At 45.2% G+C, this 15,752-nt stretch overlaps 1 protein-coding gene across 1 annotated transcript in view; it reads right to left on the reverse strand.

The window, feature by feature from the left end:
* Positions 1-15,752, reverse strand: part of LOC145399104 (uncharacterized) — a 199,442-nt gene that overhangs the window by 47,748 nt on the left and 135,942 nt on the right. Inside the window, exons 18-19 of the mRNA XM_080271850.1 lie at positions 12,621-12,741; positions 2,569-2,582 (exon numbers count right to left, since the gene is read on the reverse strand). Coding sequence (XP_080127976.1) covers positions 2,569-2,582; positions 12,621-12,741 — 135 coding nt within the window. The remainder of the gene's footprint in view (positions 1-2,568; positions 2,583-12,620; positions 12,742-15,752) is intronic.

Below are 15,752 nucleotides of genomic sequence, written 5' to 3' on the forward strand. Positions count from 1 at the left end.
CGGTTCTTCTCAACGGGGTTAAGTCTATGGCTTTGCGTCTCATTAACCCTCATCCTCTTACTGGTTCCCTTCAGCCTCTGTCCCTTCGCCGCACTGTTGCATCTTTACCTCTTTCTATCGCTACTTCAATAGTCACTGCTCCTCTGAACTGTCTGCTTACATCCCTCCACCACTACGGCGGTCACGTAGCACCCGTCTAGCAACACTCTCATCCTTTTTCTGCCCAACTCTCTAATGCAAGAGTTAACCACTACTCCCGGTCCTTCATGTATGTAACAGGTCAACTTTGGAATTGTCTCCTTCTGTCTGTTTTTCCTACTGGCTACGATCTCCAGTCTTTCAAACGCAGTGCATCCAGGCATCTCGATATTATTGGATCTTGAATTTGGCTCTCTGTTGGCTTGTTTTTGTTTTTATCTTGGAGGGCGCAGTTTGCAGGCCCCTAGCCTTTTGCTCCTTCTTCCTTGCATACATAAATGACTAGAGAGAGAGAGATACAGTATATGAAAATATACATACCCACCTACAAACACACATACATATACACATACAAAGATACGTACATACATACATACAAACACACACATACATGCATATACACAGTTTTATTTTATTTTTTTATTTATTTTTTCTTTCTTTTTTCCTATATTACATAACTTACATTGTAACTACAATAAAAAAGAAAGCTAATTATCCCTTTAACTAATAAACCCATCACACAAGCCGCTGACTTATACTAAAGCCTAAAGACACAAATATCTAAACCTAAACTAATGGTAAAAATACCTCTACCAAGAAAACACCATCGACTGCAGATATGTAATGCCTTTCTGCATTACATACCTGCACTCATCACCTGCTGACTGTCGGTCGAGGCACATGGATTAATATAGGGGACATCGGTATATGAAAGAGAACCAGAGGAGTCCAGAACTATTCCATATACGCCACCTGCCGGCCCTAATTAAGAAAATGTATGCAAACAAATAAAAATCAAGTACATATTTACAAAAATCGAAGTACTGTACCGTGTCCAACAGAACTCCATCGACTGAAAATGCCCAATACCTTCCTATATTGCACACTTGCACTCATAAACTGGTGACTGTCAGGCGAGGCATTTGGTTTAGTATAAGGGAAATCAGCTTAAGAAATAGAACAGTTAGACGCAGGAACTATTTCAAATACGTCAACTGTCAATCATATATATATATATATATATATATATATATATATATATATATATATATATAATATAGAGTATACATATTTACAGTAAATAAAAACCATAACCACACAGTAAAAAGGTCACATCACTCTGATCAATCCGGTCTCCCTCAAAAAGAGCCATCAATTTATCAGCCATAACAATATCCCTATCACCCAGGATGGTGGAAAGGGTGAAAGGGACGTCTGCTGCACCGCAGTAACTTATAAGTGAAACACGTTCACGAATAAATCGCCGACAGCACAAGATGATATGACTGCTAGACAACACTGCCTCACAGGTCTCACAGTGCAGTGGAAACCGTCTTTCAATATATCGTTTCATTTGTTCGTAGGCATGCCAACACTCTTCCAGGCGACTGAGACGTTTGGCAGTATCCCAGTCGCCGGGGAGTGGCTTGCAAGTTGGTATAAGGCCCTCTCCCACTTCGGCGAAAGTGTGGAAGATAAAGTCACGATGTGTCAAAAATCCCTAATCGTGGGTATTCGTGATCAAAATCTTGTCCATTCGTGGCATGTCGCTGATACGTCGCACGAGGTGGAAATTTGTCGTGGGGGGCCATGACGTTTTCATGCTGCATGAAAACGTCGTGGCCCTCCACGATTTTGTAAAATTTCGCAGATTAATCGTCGACAACAAGGCGACGCCTCGGCGACGTCGGCGATTACCCGGCATATAAACCGCATATGATCGCCGACATCAGCGAGGCATCAGCGGTGAAAAAAACCGTTGAGATGTCATACGGTGATACGGCGAAGCGTCGGCAATGTATTGGCGATGCATCGGTGAGGTTAATACGACATAGCTTACGTAAACCGTACGATATGTAAAGGGTTGTGCGACAGTAATATTTCATCTTATGAATGTCAGTGATATATTGCCGACATTTCGCGAATGAACCGTCGATTACTCGCCTTAAATACGCCGATGATGGCGAGACACCTGCGATGGCCTCGGCATTTTGTCTGCGAGGTGCGTGTGATGCATTCACTGACACATCGACGATACATCATCGACAGCACGCCGCCGTTGTACCTTTATCACCGTTGAGTCGCCATAAAAAAAACCGTTAAAATTTGAATTTAGAATAATGCTTGCACATTACGCCGACATATCGGCGATATGTTGGCTACTAGTCGCCAGTTATATCGTATACTCCGGCGAGGTGTCGGCGTTTTGTTGTACTGGTGTCGCCGGTATTACGCCGACACCACGATTCTTTGTCAGAATCGTCGACACATCACCGACTTCGGCCACGATTTTCATCGTGGCTTCATCGTGCCTATTTACGCCGAAATGGGAGAGGGCCTATACTCTGTCTGGTCCACTGACCTTGCCACAGATTTATTGATTTCTTTCCGAGAGAGAGACTCTACCGTAGATCACGAGGAACGTCCCAAGTCTCTTCCACCTCCACAGGCGACTTCGCAATTAAATCAACCTGCTCATTATATACGACAGTGGCCAGGCACCCAGATCAGTGTGAAGGACTTGTTGCACGAATGCAATTTATTAATGATGCGGCCCTCGATCGCATGAGAATCTGAAGTGCGAGAAGCAATTGCCTGAAGCCCTGACTCTGAGTCTAAAAATATGACAGATGAGTCATGGCTAGAGTTGGGAGCATAGTCTACAGCTTTGTCAAAAACAAAAGGACCAGATATGAACACAGATGTATGAACCGGCAAGCGAAACCTGAGGGCACATTCAGTCGACCACACACTAACATCCACACATTCACTCGACTTGGAAGTAGAAAGAGATGGAGGGTGCAGAGATGTGGAACGGGACTGCAGACGCAGAGGCAGCGAATGGGGTGGAAATTAGGAATAAGGTCATGTGGAACGGAAAGAGAGAGAGAGAGAGAGAGAGAGAGAGGGGGGGGGGATGGGGCAGGAAATGTAAGAGTTTAAGATAAGAAAAATGATGAGCAAGATATAGGTAAGATGGAGGGAGATCAGAATATCTGAAGTTGGAGGGAGAAGGGGGGAGAAAAGAAACTGTAAAATGGGTGGAGCACAGGAAGGAAGAAAGGAGAAATAAGACTGAGTGGTTTGGAGTGATGAGGTGAGACTGTATTAGGGAAAGATTTAACGATACCAGGTTGCGTAGACAAAAAAAAAGATACAAAATTAGGAGGAATGGAATATAAAGCAAGGAAGAAAAAATGCAAGGCTTTGAATTCATCTTTTTACTGAAAGAAAGGCAAAAAAAAAAAATGAAGAATAAAATTCTGACTGAAGAATGAATTAAGAGGGATAGACTGAAATAAGTAGATAACGATGGATACAAATAAGGAGGAAGCTAACTATACAAGGTGTAAGGAAAGGAGAGAATGTTTCATGAGAAGGTGAAGATGGGCAGGTGGAGGAGACTTAAATGCAGAGTATGAGTAACGGACACTGATGGGTTCAGCTTTGTAACAGTCTACAGTATCATACAGGTTTTATAACATTTACTCTGTTCACTATTTAATGACCCTCCACTCTATATAAACTACTGTTCTGTAATGTACTGTAGGAGTAACGAAAGATGAACTGTTTTACAGGGTGGCCCAGAATGAATGTAACTCATAAAAGTGTGCATCATTTATACAATTGATAAGAGATTTATTTTTACGTTCATGTCCAGCTGAGATGACAACAAAACAGTCCTGAAAGTTTGGGTTTGGGTTCTGCAGTCCAAATAGTCTTTTATATGACCTTTCCAAAATGAGTTACAAATGACCACTTCGATGTCACAGGCACTCCTGAATGCGGCGTGCAAAATTGTCAATTACATGGACACATTCCTCTCTTGGGATAGCTCTGATGTTGGTCGTTATTTGTTTTAAGGTCTCTGATTGTCTAGCGGTGGTTTTCATAAACATGATCCCTCAGATAACCTCACAGATTGAAATCTGAGGGATTCAGGTCAGCTGAGTGTGGGGCCCATTCAGGGTCACACATCCTATGATCAGTTAGTCCCCGAATCGTTGCCACAGCCACATCAGCAATTGGAATGAAGTGTGTGGGGTTGTATCATCCTGCTGGAACCATTGCATCCCACGAGTGATACCCCTACGTCATCCTAGTGTCATCCAAAACTTCCTCATGACCTCAGGATAACGTTCTGTGTTTGCCATGACAGACTGTTCTTTGTCTTCGAACCAAAAAGGTCCAATGATGCCATGCTTTGAGATGGCAACTCATGCTGTGCATTTTGTTGAATGCAATGGATGCTGGAGAACATCAACTGGTGGCTCTGTGCCCCAGAAAATAATGTTTTTGCTGGTGACATGGCCTGAGAGAAGACAGTGTGCACCGCATTCAGGAGTGCCTGCAACGTCAAGTGGTCATTTGGAACACATTTTGGAAAGGTCATAAAAAAGAGACCATTTAAACTGCACAACCCAAACTTTCAGGACTGCTTTGTTATCAGCTCAGCTTAACATGAATGCAATAATAAAGCAAATCTCTTATCAGTCATATAAATTACACACACTTTTATGGGTTGCATTCATTTTGGGTCACCCTAGAAACTAAATGGCAAGTATTGAGATCCAGTATGAGCTGCACTAGAGATTTAAACTACTGATACTATCTGGCCTGTATGACCTGTTGTAAGAACAGATGACACAAAGTGAGATCAAATGAGACCTGCAGTGGAGCCAAATAAATTATAACCTTACTGAAACCAAACATGGCCCGTTTTAGGGCTAGATATGACCTGGAGACACTGAGATAAGTAAAGATGATGCAGCGACGCCAGATGACCTGCTATGGAACCATATGATTTTTTATGAGATACGAGATATATATTTACTGACACGTAACATGACAAGAAAATTAACTGTATCGAGACAAAATGGCCTGATGCCATAATATATAACCTGTAACGAGAAAAAATGATCTGCAAAAAGAAAAACTGATCTGCAGCTTGGCAAAATTGTTTGTAACGTTGTAAGAGGACTTATCATGAGAAAAAGATTTGTTAATTCTTTACCAAACAGTTGCTGTGATTCCACCTATAACAAACTCGCGATCTCAAGGTAATTTCGGTACATAAGCAACACAGATAGTTAACTGTTTCACTGTGACTGCAAGAAGCAATTGAAAAGACAAACTATACCTATTTTGGGGTATTTAGGGGGGGTGGCCAGGTCTCCCACAGCAATGTTTACCAACAGTCCCTCCGACTGGCCGCGTTGTTTACTAACCATCGCTGCGACTGGACGCGTCAGTGCATCCCGTATCAAAGCAATGGGAAATTTCACCATACCTAACGTAACCAAACCAAAGTTAATCCAACCTAGCTTCACTCGCGTCTGACTGCCGGCATTCAAATTTTAAAATGCGGCTTAGGAACGTTAAATATGGCCGGCTACTGGTAGACGTTGGAGGAATATTTAGGCATTCTAAATCATCATTTATAGCTTTCAAAGGTAAGTTCATAAAAATCCCCGGTAGCTGTGATAATCCAGAATAATAACAAGTAGCCCGTGAAAGACACATTTCAATAAAAACTATGGAAAGGCCATGCCTGCTTGGTAAAGAATTAATGTCGGTCTTAGGACAAAATTACATAAAACAAGATATTTAAACTGTCATGCAGCACATTCTGAGTCCCGACTTCTCGGGTTCAGGTACGGTGCAACCTTGGGTTCTTTGTTCTCAACCGGGTCAGTCACAGGCAAAGAAGGAAAGTTCAAACACAATTGGTCAAAAGGCACAGTTATATATAAACAACAGACAATTACACACACAATCCGTGATCAAAACTATGGGACATATAATAACCAGATAAACTCAGAAGGCTAGCTCTTACAATAAATATTTCCACGTAGTTCAGTGAGTTTGACCTTTACACAGAATTGTACCTTTCCTTACACAGAATAATTCCCACACAGTGTCATATATATGGTTCACACAATTCACCAGGTGTGCTGGGTCTTAGGTATATGACAAAGACAGTCAAGTATATCTTAATATACCCAAACGCGTGACATTGACGGCAGTGTATACTCAAGTCCTTATATACAGTGGGGCACCAACTTTCGCGCCTAATTGGGGCCAAAAATAATGCGCGAAAGTTGGGGCATTGTCCTTATGGCAAAAATGCTAATTGGTTCCTGGCTATCCTAAAGAAACACCAGATTTTCATTTTCACTAGCAGTACAGTACAGTACAGTACATCAAATCAATATTGTACACTCGCCCCAGAAATTATCGGTGCACTGTGGGTTCGATGCCATCTGGAATGATTCAACCCTGTGGCAGTGACAGCCCGTTAATACCTACATATATTATAACATTTTTGGCCATTCCCTACACATTTTGAAGGACACAAGAGGTGTCTGATACAGCGATCAATTATTGTCTGGGATACCTGCGTGTGGAAGGAAAGAACCGCAATTTCCAATTTCCTTTGTTCCGTATGTCATAATATTTAACACATATTCTGCCCCGTACTTTCTGGAGCGAGTGTACATTGCATTGTGAGGTACAAACAATATATGCACATTATATGAGGAGAAACATACCACAGAGACCAGGTTGAGGTGTTTAATGGATGCTGGGGGTAAGTATCCAAGGCGCGTGACGGGGTTATTGGGTTCCGCTAGCCACCTCGGCGCCACCTCTCTCTGCTTCACTGCCAGCCGCCCCACCACTACCTCTCACTGCCTCACTACCACCCTCCCTCTCTCTCTCTCTCTGCCTCCTCAGATGCCACTTCGCACAACACTTCCACTTTGTGCTGAATTTCCTCTTGTGCTAGGTGCTCTTGAACAAATCCAGCATAATCTTCATCCAGGTCTAGCTCCTCTATGGCACTGGCAGTTGCGATGGCACCATGGTCGGCTGCCCCCTCGGCCTCCAATGGTACTTCCACCTCAACTCTTTCCTTAGGCTTCTGCAGGTAGCATGTGATAAGAGCCTGCTGCCCTTCGTGGATGTGTTTATTGAACACTTCACCAATCAGACTGATCGCTGATTGGAAGCAAGCAATAATTTCATCCTTGTTGTCAAACAATGCCTCTACCTGCTCGGTCGCTGTTTCACAAGCGACAATCTACGATGGCAACAATGCTGTTGTTGGGACTTGTTCTTCCTGTTGCTGCTGTACTGCTTCTGTTTGTTGCTCATTCTCTTCAATATCATCTGCCTCCATGATATCCTCGATGGTTTCTTGGGATTTTTGGTCAATCAACTCTTCAGTTTCGGCCCTCGTGACGTTGGCAAATCCGGGACCTGGGACCTGCCGTACCACCCCTAATGCGACTGCCAACAACTGCTCATGCTGCTGTCTGTCTGCCTGGGTGGTGACTAAATCAGGTAGCAACGGTTTCCAGGCATGTTTCAGGGTTGCCATGGGGAGTGACTGCCATGACTTAACAAATATTTCAACTGCCTGGCGAATATTAAACTGGCGCCAGAACTGTCTGACTGTTAAGGTGACTTCCAATGATGAGGGATTGTCATTGTCACTACTGTCGCTACTTTCGCCCGATGAAAGCACAGAACTAGGTCCAGGTATTGGGGAATCCTGCAGTTGGATGGCATGTAGCTCTTCCTGTGTATCTGTTGACCCCCTCTTCATGTTGTGCACATGTTGGTAGAACAGGATTTTTGTGATTGCAATAATTTCTTGATCCATTGGTTGAATTTTGAATGTGGTGTTTGGGGGTAAAAACACCACTTGGACAGCAGGGTGGTGGTCATTGAGGAAGCGGGTGTGGCCAGGTGCATTATCCATATGATAACATGAAAATCTAGATTGTTGGCTTGGCAGTGAGATATTGTGTCAGGGACAAAGTGGTTATCAAACCACTCGAGAGATAATGCAGATGTCATACAACCCTTGGAATTAGACTTCCAAATATACCCACAGAGTTTATCCATGTTAGCATGCTTGTAGGAGCGAGGACACTTTGAATGGTAAATAATTAATGGATGCATCCTGTGTGACCCATCAGCATTTGCCATTAAGAGTGCAGTGAACCTGTCTTTTGCCATTTTAACTCCACGGGCTCGCTTCTCTGTTACTGAGATAAATGTTGATCATGGGGATCATTTCCAATAGACCCCCGTCTCATCACAGTTGTAAATCTGGGCTAAAGAATACTTACCATCTCTAATTAACTGTTGGGCAATGACAGGGAAGTTACTGGCAGCTGTTGTATCTGCAGACTGGGCTTCACCTTGATACACAGCATATTTAACTTTAGCCCGACCCTTAAACCGTTGAAGCCACCCACGTGAAGCAGTAAAAGAAGGTGGATTTTTAATTTTCATTTTCTTAACCCGCCGCATCCCGGAGACATGAATTCACTTCCTCACATGATGTGCACTCATATCCCGGAGACATGAATTAACGCGGCAACATTACAAGATCCCTAATTCGCACAATTTTCAATTTTCGCGAGTGATTTCGCGAGTGATTTTTGGCACGTATACACGGGACACCTTCCCTCTGTTCCTCTACAAGATGCCAAGCAGGGACAATGCCTTACACCGCATAACCTCTCCCCCCCCCCTGCACGCCATTGTCTCGGCAATTCACCTGTTACCAGTGACCTGGCCAATAAAGACATTCAGGGCCAGAGTGATTCCCCAATCGATGACAATGCGGAGGACAAAGTTTACATAGCATTAGAGGAAGAAACAGTCAGAAATGATGATCAGGTAATGTGGGAAAAAAAGGTCATGAATGGTGATGAGTTAGTGAGTGAAACAATGCTTATAATGCCTATATTACTGTTTGAAAACCAATATACTCTTGTACTACATATAAATTCGTACCAAGTAAATAAATAAATACTGTTTATGAGTGGATAAAATAGTTACCCTCCCATAGAACTCGTTTTCTTTGGTGCCAGCCTGTTAGAAAACCCAGTCAGTTAAGGAGGTACTCATACCTAGATCGAATATTTTAAACCTCAGGTGAGCGATTTCTCTATGAATTTTCGATGTTTCTCATCAAAAGCGGATGTTTGAGCCAAAAAAAAAAGGTCCAAAAATGTCGGGACTGGGGCATACCACTGCCCAGAAAATGTCGGGATGGGGCGGGTTAATCAAGGCTTTGAAGAAAAGTCGAGCTTGATCTTGTATTTCGGGTCCTGTAACACTTGCACCTTCCTCATTACGCCTATTAATCCATTTCACTAAATAATGTTCCAACACAATCATGATCTTGTTGTATTCAGTCACACACTTCACACTTCTTTGACCTCCTCCATCACTTCCACTCACACCAAAGTACTTCTTTGTAAGGGCAAGGTTTGCCTTTAATTCACCATGCTGTTTCCTCATATTATGCACTGTCGATTCTGGGATCCTGAACATACAGCAGATTTCACTGTTTTTTGCACCCTTGTCTGTGTGCTCAACTATCTTCCTTTTCATTTCATTAACATACTGCCGTTTCTTCATTCCAACACGATCCTCTCTTTTTGCCTTAGCCTATCTTCCTGATTTTGAAGGTCCTGGGCACTTATTATCTCCACCACTACCTCCTGGCCCTCCCCCCACACCACCAGGCCCTTTCCCCACACCACCAGGTATAGTAGAGGCCAGTGAACCGTGAGAATCCAATACAATGGAGCCAGCGCCGTTCGTACACAATGGCGGGAGTGGGTAGACTGGTTCCAAGACAATTCGCCATCAAGTCAATTCACCGTCAAAACGTGGACGATTCCCCGTCAGGACAATTCGCACCCTGGAAGATTCCCCATCATTCTAAAATATACTTATTATTAATTAATCAATACTTTAATACTGTAACTGTATTTCAGGGGGATCCATTAAAGTCTATGTTCAATAGCATAGGCTTTTGATATTATTTATTAGTTGCACTTTTAGTCAATAATTTACTTGTTTCTTCCTCACTGTAGTTGCCTTTAAATTATATTCTAGTGTCACCCATAGCTGTCTTCATTAATGATGGTGTATTGTCTTGTTATTGTTGTGACGGCAAATTGAATCGATGGCGAATTGTCCCGAAACCAGCAGCGGGTTGCGGGCAGGTGGTGCGGAGAATTCAAAGTTCAAAATATTGTCCCTAACCCGAAATTTGTGCGTGAAACTCAATTTTTTTCATGCGAAAGTGTAAGTTCGGGAATATTTCGTCTAAGCAATAAAAATTTAATTTGCGAAACCTGTTGTAATGAAACTTGGTGTCCCAGTGTATTTTCGTGTAACATAAACGGCCTCCTATGCTAGTTTTATGCACTCACATGACAAACGATACCGTAGCTATCCTTATGCTATGTGCATGTTGCATAGGACAAGAGAATATAGCACTTACAATCTATCTGCTCATGAGGGATTGAGGGGGGGAGGGGAAGGGGGAGCACTGATACAGACTTCCTTATGAGACAGGTAGCTGGGAATATACCTTATGTATCACTTTTGATTCACTTCAACAAGGCCCAAAACAAAGGGGAGGGTGAGAAAGGTGCGGCACTGATGCTGTCTGTCCATATGTAACACTGGGGGGTGAGGTAGTCACGCTTGGGGACAACTGTGGCCTGGCCACGCACTCCCCGCATAAGGTTATTGGTGGGGGAGTTCACAGTTCCACACGGGAAGATAACACTAGGGGAACAAAGAGGGGGCATGCACTGAGGGCAAGGGTGGGGGGAAGGGCTGGTCCACTGAGGTAGGGGCTCACAGACACTAAGGGACAAACAACATCAATGTTTCTTGCTCATGGCACTAGCGGAGAGGAGGGCTGAGGTCACGGGCAGCAGGAGGCCCTGTGCTGGGAACCACAGGTGGCGGCCAGGCGTTGGGGGTGGGCCATCCAGAGTGTAGTCCAGGGGTAGATCACCTGTGGGGTCACCATGAGTCCCACAGGAGTTGGTGGGTGGTGTGGTGGGTGGCCCTCTTTCTGTAGAGGCCCTAGGTGATGCAGGGCTCTCTGGGCTAGGGCCGAGAAGGGCCAGGAGGCGCGCCGCACGGTGCTGGCCCTTAGTCATCATCGCGGTCCTGGGGGCAGGCCTGGGGATGCCCGGGCCAAGGGTCGGCTGTGGCAAGGGCGGCACCTTGGCTGGGCCGTGGTTTCGTCTGGCAGGGGCAGCCGTCAGGGAAGAACTGCAGCAGCTTGCACCAGGGGAGGTCTGGCGGCTACAGCAGGCATCAGGGGTGGCCTGCTGACTCCAGGGGCTGTGGCCTCGTCTGCAGGAGGAGGCCATCAGAGATGGACTGCAGCATCTTGCTCTGGCGGAGTCCGACAGAGCCTGGGGAGGACGGGGCTGCAGGGACAGGACACCTGGCCTAGGGGACGTCTCCCTAGGTTTGGTCCCTGGCAGGGTGCCTGCAGGGGAGCAGATCCCACCCTCTCAGGGAGAAAGACAGGGAGAGGGGTGCCTCGCTCTGCCACAGAGCGGTGGGCGGACTGAGAGGCACTACCCTCTGTAGGAGCTCCGGGACTCACGGAGGGAGAGTGGCCGAGGGCCTCCTCTCCTACTTGGCGGTCCAGACCAGTCCTGCTGAAACTCCAGTCCGGGGTGTGCGTGGAAGGTCCAGGGGATGCTCCCTCCACCAGGCAGCTCCACTGGGCACTGCCTGCACTCCTACTTGGGACAGGGGTGGAGGAGGAGTCTGAGGGGACTCCCCCAGGGGCCACAGACCCTGGAGACGGGAAGAAGGCACCCGGTGGGCACTTCTGGCAACAACTATAGATCCGGTGGAGTCTGTTCTTCTCCCATAGGGACTGGGACGCCTGTCCCAGGGACGTCAGGAGGGGGAGGCCCAGTGGGCACTCCTGGACGACATCCTTATTGGATGACCGGTGGTCTGTCTCGAGTGGTATCTCTGATGGAGTCTACCCCAGGGCCCGCCTCCCTCCTGAAGAGTACGGGCAAAGGTCGTCTGATAGACGTACCGATGTGCCGGCTCCTGAAGTTGGGTGGCAGAGAGTGGAGAACCGGTGGTCACTCCACCCACAGTATACCCGGTCCTCTGCTCCCTTGGGGTGTTACAAACCTCAAGGCTCCTCTTGAGCCCTCTTTCCTGGTGGAGGCTGATCCAGTGGACATGGCGCCCGAGGGTTTGTTTGGGACCTTGCCACCTCAAGTCCCATCCCGATTCTGGTGAGTGTTCCCTCCTCTGAAGGAGGGAACACTCACCCACAGTCAGACCACTCACTGCCAGGTGGTCTGACTGTGGGGATGAGGGGCATCGGGTTACGTGGGAGATATGTTGTTCCTGCCTGGACGGTGCATCCGGGAAAACAACCTCTCCGTCATCCCCTCATGGGGTGGGTGTCACCCCCTCGTACTCTCCTCCTGGGGTGGTGGTGTTGGGTTCACCCCGCTGCGCAGGTATTTCATAAATATCTTTTTGATAATATCAACTGACCTGTTTCAAGAACTAATGACCATTATGTAACTAACCAACCTCGAATTGACTGTCGGGGTTCTTGAGGGTTATAGTGGTAGACTCGAGTGAGAACTGCTTGCGGACGTAGTCTTCAGGGTCGGGGGTCCTCAACAGCAGACTGGCGGAGGCCTCGAACCCGACTGTCGTGTTCTGGGGAATGGGCAGGGTATGTTAGGCTATGCTGGATCTGGGTAGGGGATTGTAAGTTAAGCTGGGTGAGGCGAAGTTGGGGAAGGGTAGGTTATTTTACTGTAGATTAGGTTTGGGTAGGATAAGGTAGGTTAAGTTATGGCAGAGTAGGTCAAGTTAGATCAGGTTAAGTTACATTAGGTTAACATAAGTCAGCCTAAGTTTGACTAGGTAAGGAGAGGGTAGGATAAGTTTGAGAAAGTTTGATTAGATTATGATAGTTTAGGACAGTTTAGGCTATGTTAGGTTACAGTAGAAGCTTAGAGTTAAGCAGGTTAGGTTAGGGTATGTTAGGTCAGATGAGGATAAGTTAAGTTAGGTTGGGTTAATTTAAGGTAGGGTTGGTAAGCCTAAGCTAGTTTATGATAGGGTAGGGTAGGCTAGGATAGGCTTATCTTGACTTGCACTTGAGTTTCGAAATAAGATGAAAGTGTATTGCTATGTTGCTTGGAAGTCACAGAAATCCAGGGAATTTAAACATACAGTACAAAATGAAAGGCACTGTTCACTATAATTCACCATTTCCTGAACACTGTTGGAAACGTTTGGCATTCCTGATGTGTGTTGACAAGAGTTAGTAGCAAAAATCCATGAATGAAGAATGTCTCATGGTGTATTGCAATCACCGATTGGCTTACTGAACCGAGTGTATATTGAGAAACCATGTTTTTATATGAATAAGATCATGCAAATCATTCATTTGTGCCGGTAAATTACTATAATTGTACAGAAAGTGAAAAATAAATAATTTTGGATGCTGTGAATCACTGGTCTAGTTATGTCAATGTCGATAAGATGAGAATATTAACCAGAGAGCTGGTGGCGTCCTACTGACCTAATGTGGAACTCGTCAGAGTCTATCTACCTATCTATCTATCTATATCCCGACGCCCTAATCCCGCAAAGGGTGGCCGCAGACAAAACGCCTTCAAGTCACTCTGTCACCCACCATTTGACTGCCCTCCCCCCAACTCACTCCCCCCTCCCTCATATACCTCTCAACTCCATCCCTTCACCTCATCATCGGTCTGTCTCCCCCTCTCCCTCCCTCCACTTCACCTACATTCACCCTCTTAGTCAGTCTTTCATTCTCAATTCTCTCCACATATTCAAACCACCTCAGTGTGTTTCTCCTAATTTTCTGAATCACATCCACATCCACTCCACAACGTTTTTTCGCTTCTTCATTCGTTAACCTGTTTCTCCATGTCGCTCCACATGCTCCTCTCAGGTAACTCATTTCCACTGCTCATACTCTTGACTTGTTCCCCTCTAGCAAGGTACACGCCTTGCTTCCATACGTCAGGGTGCAGATCACGATACTATCATACAGTGACTTCTTAACTTCCATACTCACCTCCCTATTTCTCATCATCGCATTCAGTGAACCAACAACCATCCTCCCCTGCTGTACCCTTTGAAGTGCTTCATCTCCAAAACTTCCATCCTTACTCATCACACTACCCAGGTACTTGAATGCACTCACATTCTCCATATCCTCACCATCCAACCTCATTGTACATTCTGTGACTTCATACCTCTTAAATACCATAACTTTACTCTTGTTTAGATTTCTCTTCTTACACACTGTCCCAGATTCATGCACCAATCCTTGCAGCTCACATTCATCTTTACTCAACAGTACAGTATCATCAGCAAACAGCAACACCGGAATCTTCCACACCTCACCCTCATTCATTACAGCCACCCCAACATCCACTGCCCTACCTTGCACCGCCTTTACAACCCCATCCATGAGTATATTAAACAACCATGGAGACATCAGTCATCCCTGCTTCAGTCCCACATTTGGATCAACAACCTCACTCAGTTCACCATCCACTCGCACCTTAGCCCTAGCTCCATCGTACAGTTGGAGGAATTTCCGCGCGAGACACGCGGTGTCCCAGGTGGAAGTTTCTCCAACTGTACATACTCTTCACAGCACTCAACAATTTCCCATCCACTCCACATATTCTTAATACCTTCCACATACCTTGCCTATCTACTCTGTCATATGCTTTCTCCAAGTCCATGAAGGCAGCATACACTTTCTTTTTCGTCTCTAGATACTTCTCCACTAAACATCTTAGGACAAATGTCTGATCAACACACCCTTTCCCCTTCCTATATCTCCCTTGTTTTTCTTCAACTAGCCCCTCTGTTATATGCCTAACCTTATCAATGAGTATTCTACCATATATTTTTCTAATGATACTAAAAAGACAAATACCCCTATGGTTACCATATACTTCTCTCTCCCTTTTTCCTCTGTATAAAGGAACGATTATATCTGATTTCCAGTCCTCTGGAACCCTTCCCTCTTCCCAAGCCAGTCTACACAACTTCTATATCCACTCCACAACAATCTCACTCCCATACTTCAGCATTTTTTGTAACTGAATTTAAAAGTGAAATGTTTACCAACACAGAGAAAAGCAGCTACTTTGTGCTTATTATTATATCAGAACCATGTGACTCTGACGAGAGAGATTGTTCAGGTGCTTGAGGATGCAAGAGTGGATGTATGTGGATTGACTGAAACTAAATGGGGAGGTGAAAGGGTGAGAGAATGGGAGTATGGGTTAGGAATATGTGAGGGAGTTAATGAGAAGAATGAGAGGGCAATTCCCCAGCCACTTATACTCACACTGCTCTCACTCTCTATATTCAACAAATCCTCAAAGTGAACCTTCCATCTCCTCATTTTCTCTCTCTTCTCCACCAACACTTTATTATTCCCATCTTTCACTCCCCTACTATTTCCCCTTTCACACTGTCTTACTTTCTTTACCTCCTTCCAAAACAATTTCTTACTCTCCCTCCATTTCACACTCATGTTCTTCCCAAACTCTTCATCCACTCTTTTCTTACTCTCCTTCACCAATCTCTTCCCTTCCCTTCTCCTGCTCAAATATACCTCTCTCTTCCCTCTCTCATCGTCTCCTCTACCTATGCTCACTAGCCAGTCA

This window comes from Coenobita brevimanus, chromosome 47 (genome assembly GCF_032717465.1).
Source record: "Coenobita brevimanus isolate Jiangsu-jjx chromosome 47, ASM3271746v2, whole genome shotgun sequence".
In the NCBI taxonomy this organism is placed as follows: domain Eukaryota; kingdom Metazoa; phylum Arthropoda; class Malacostraca; order Decapoda; family Coenobitidae; genus Coenobita; species Coenobita brevimanus.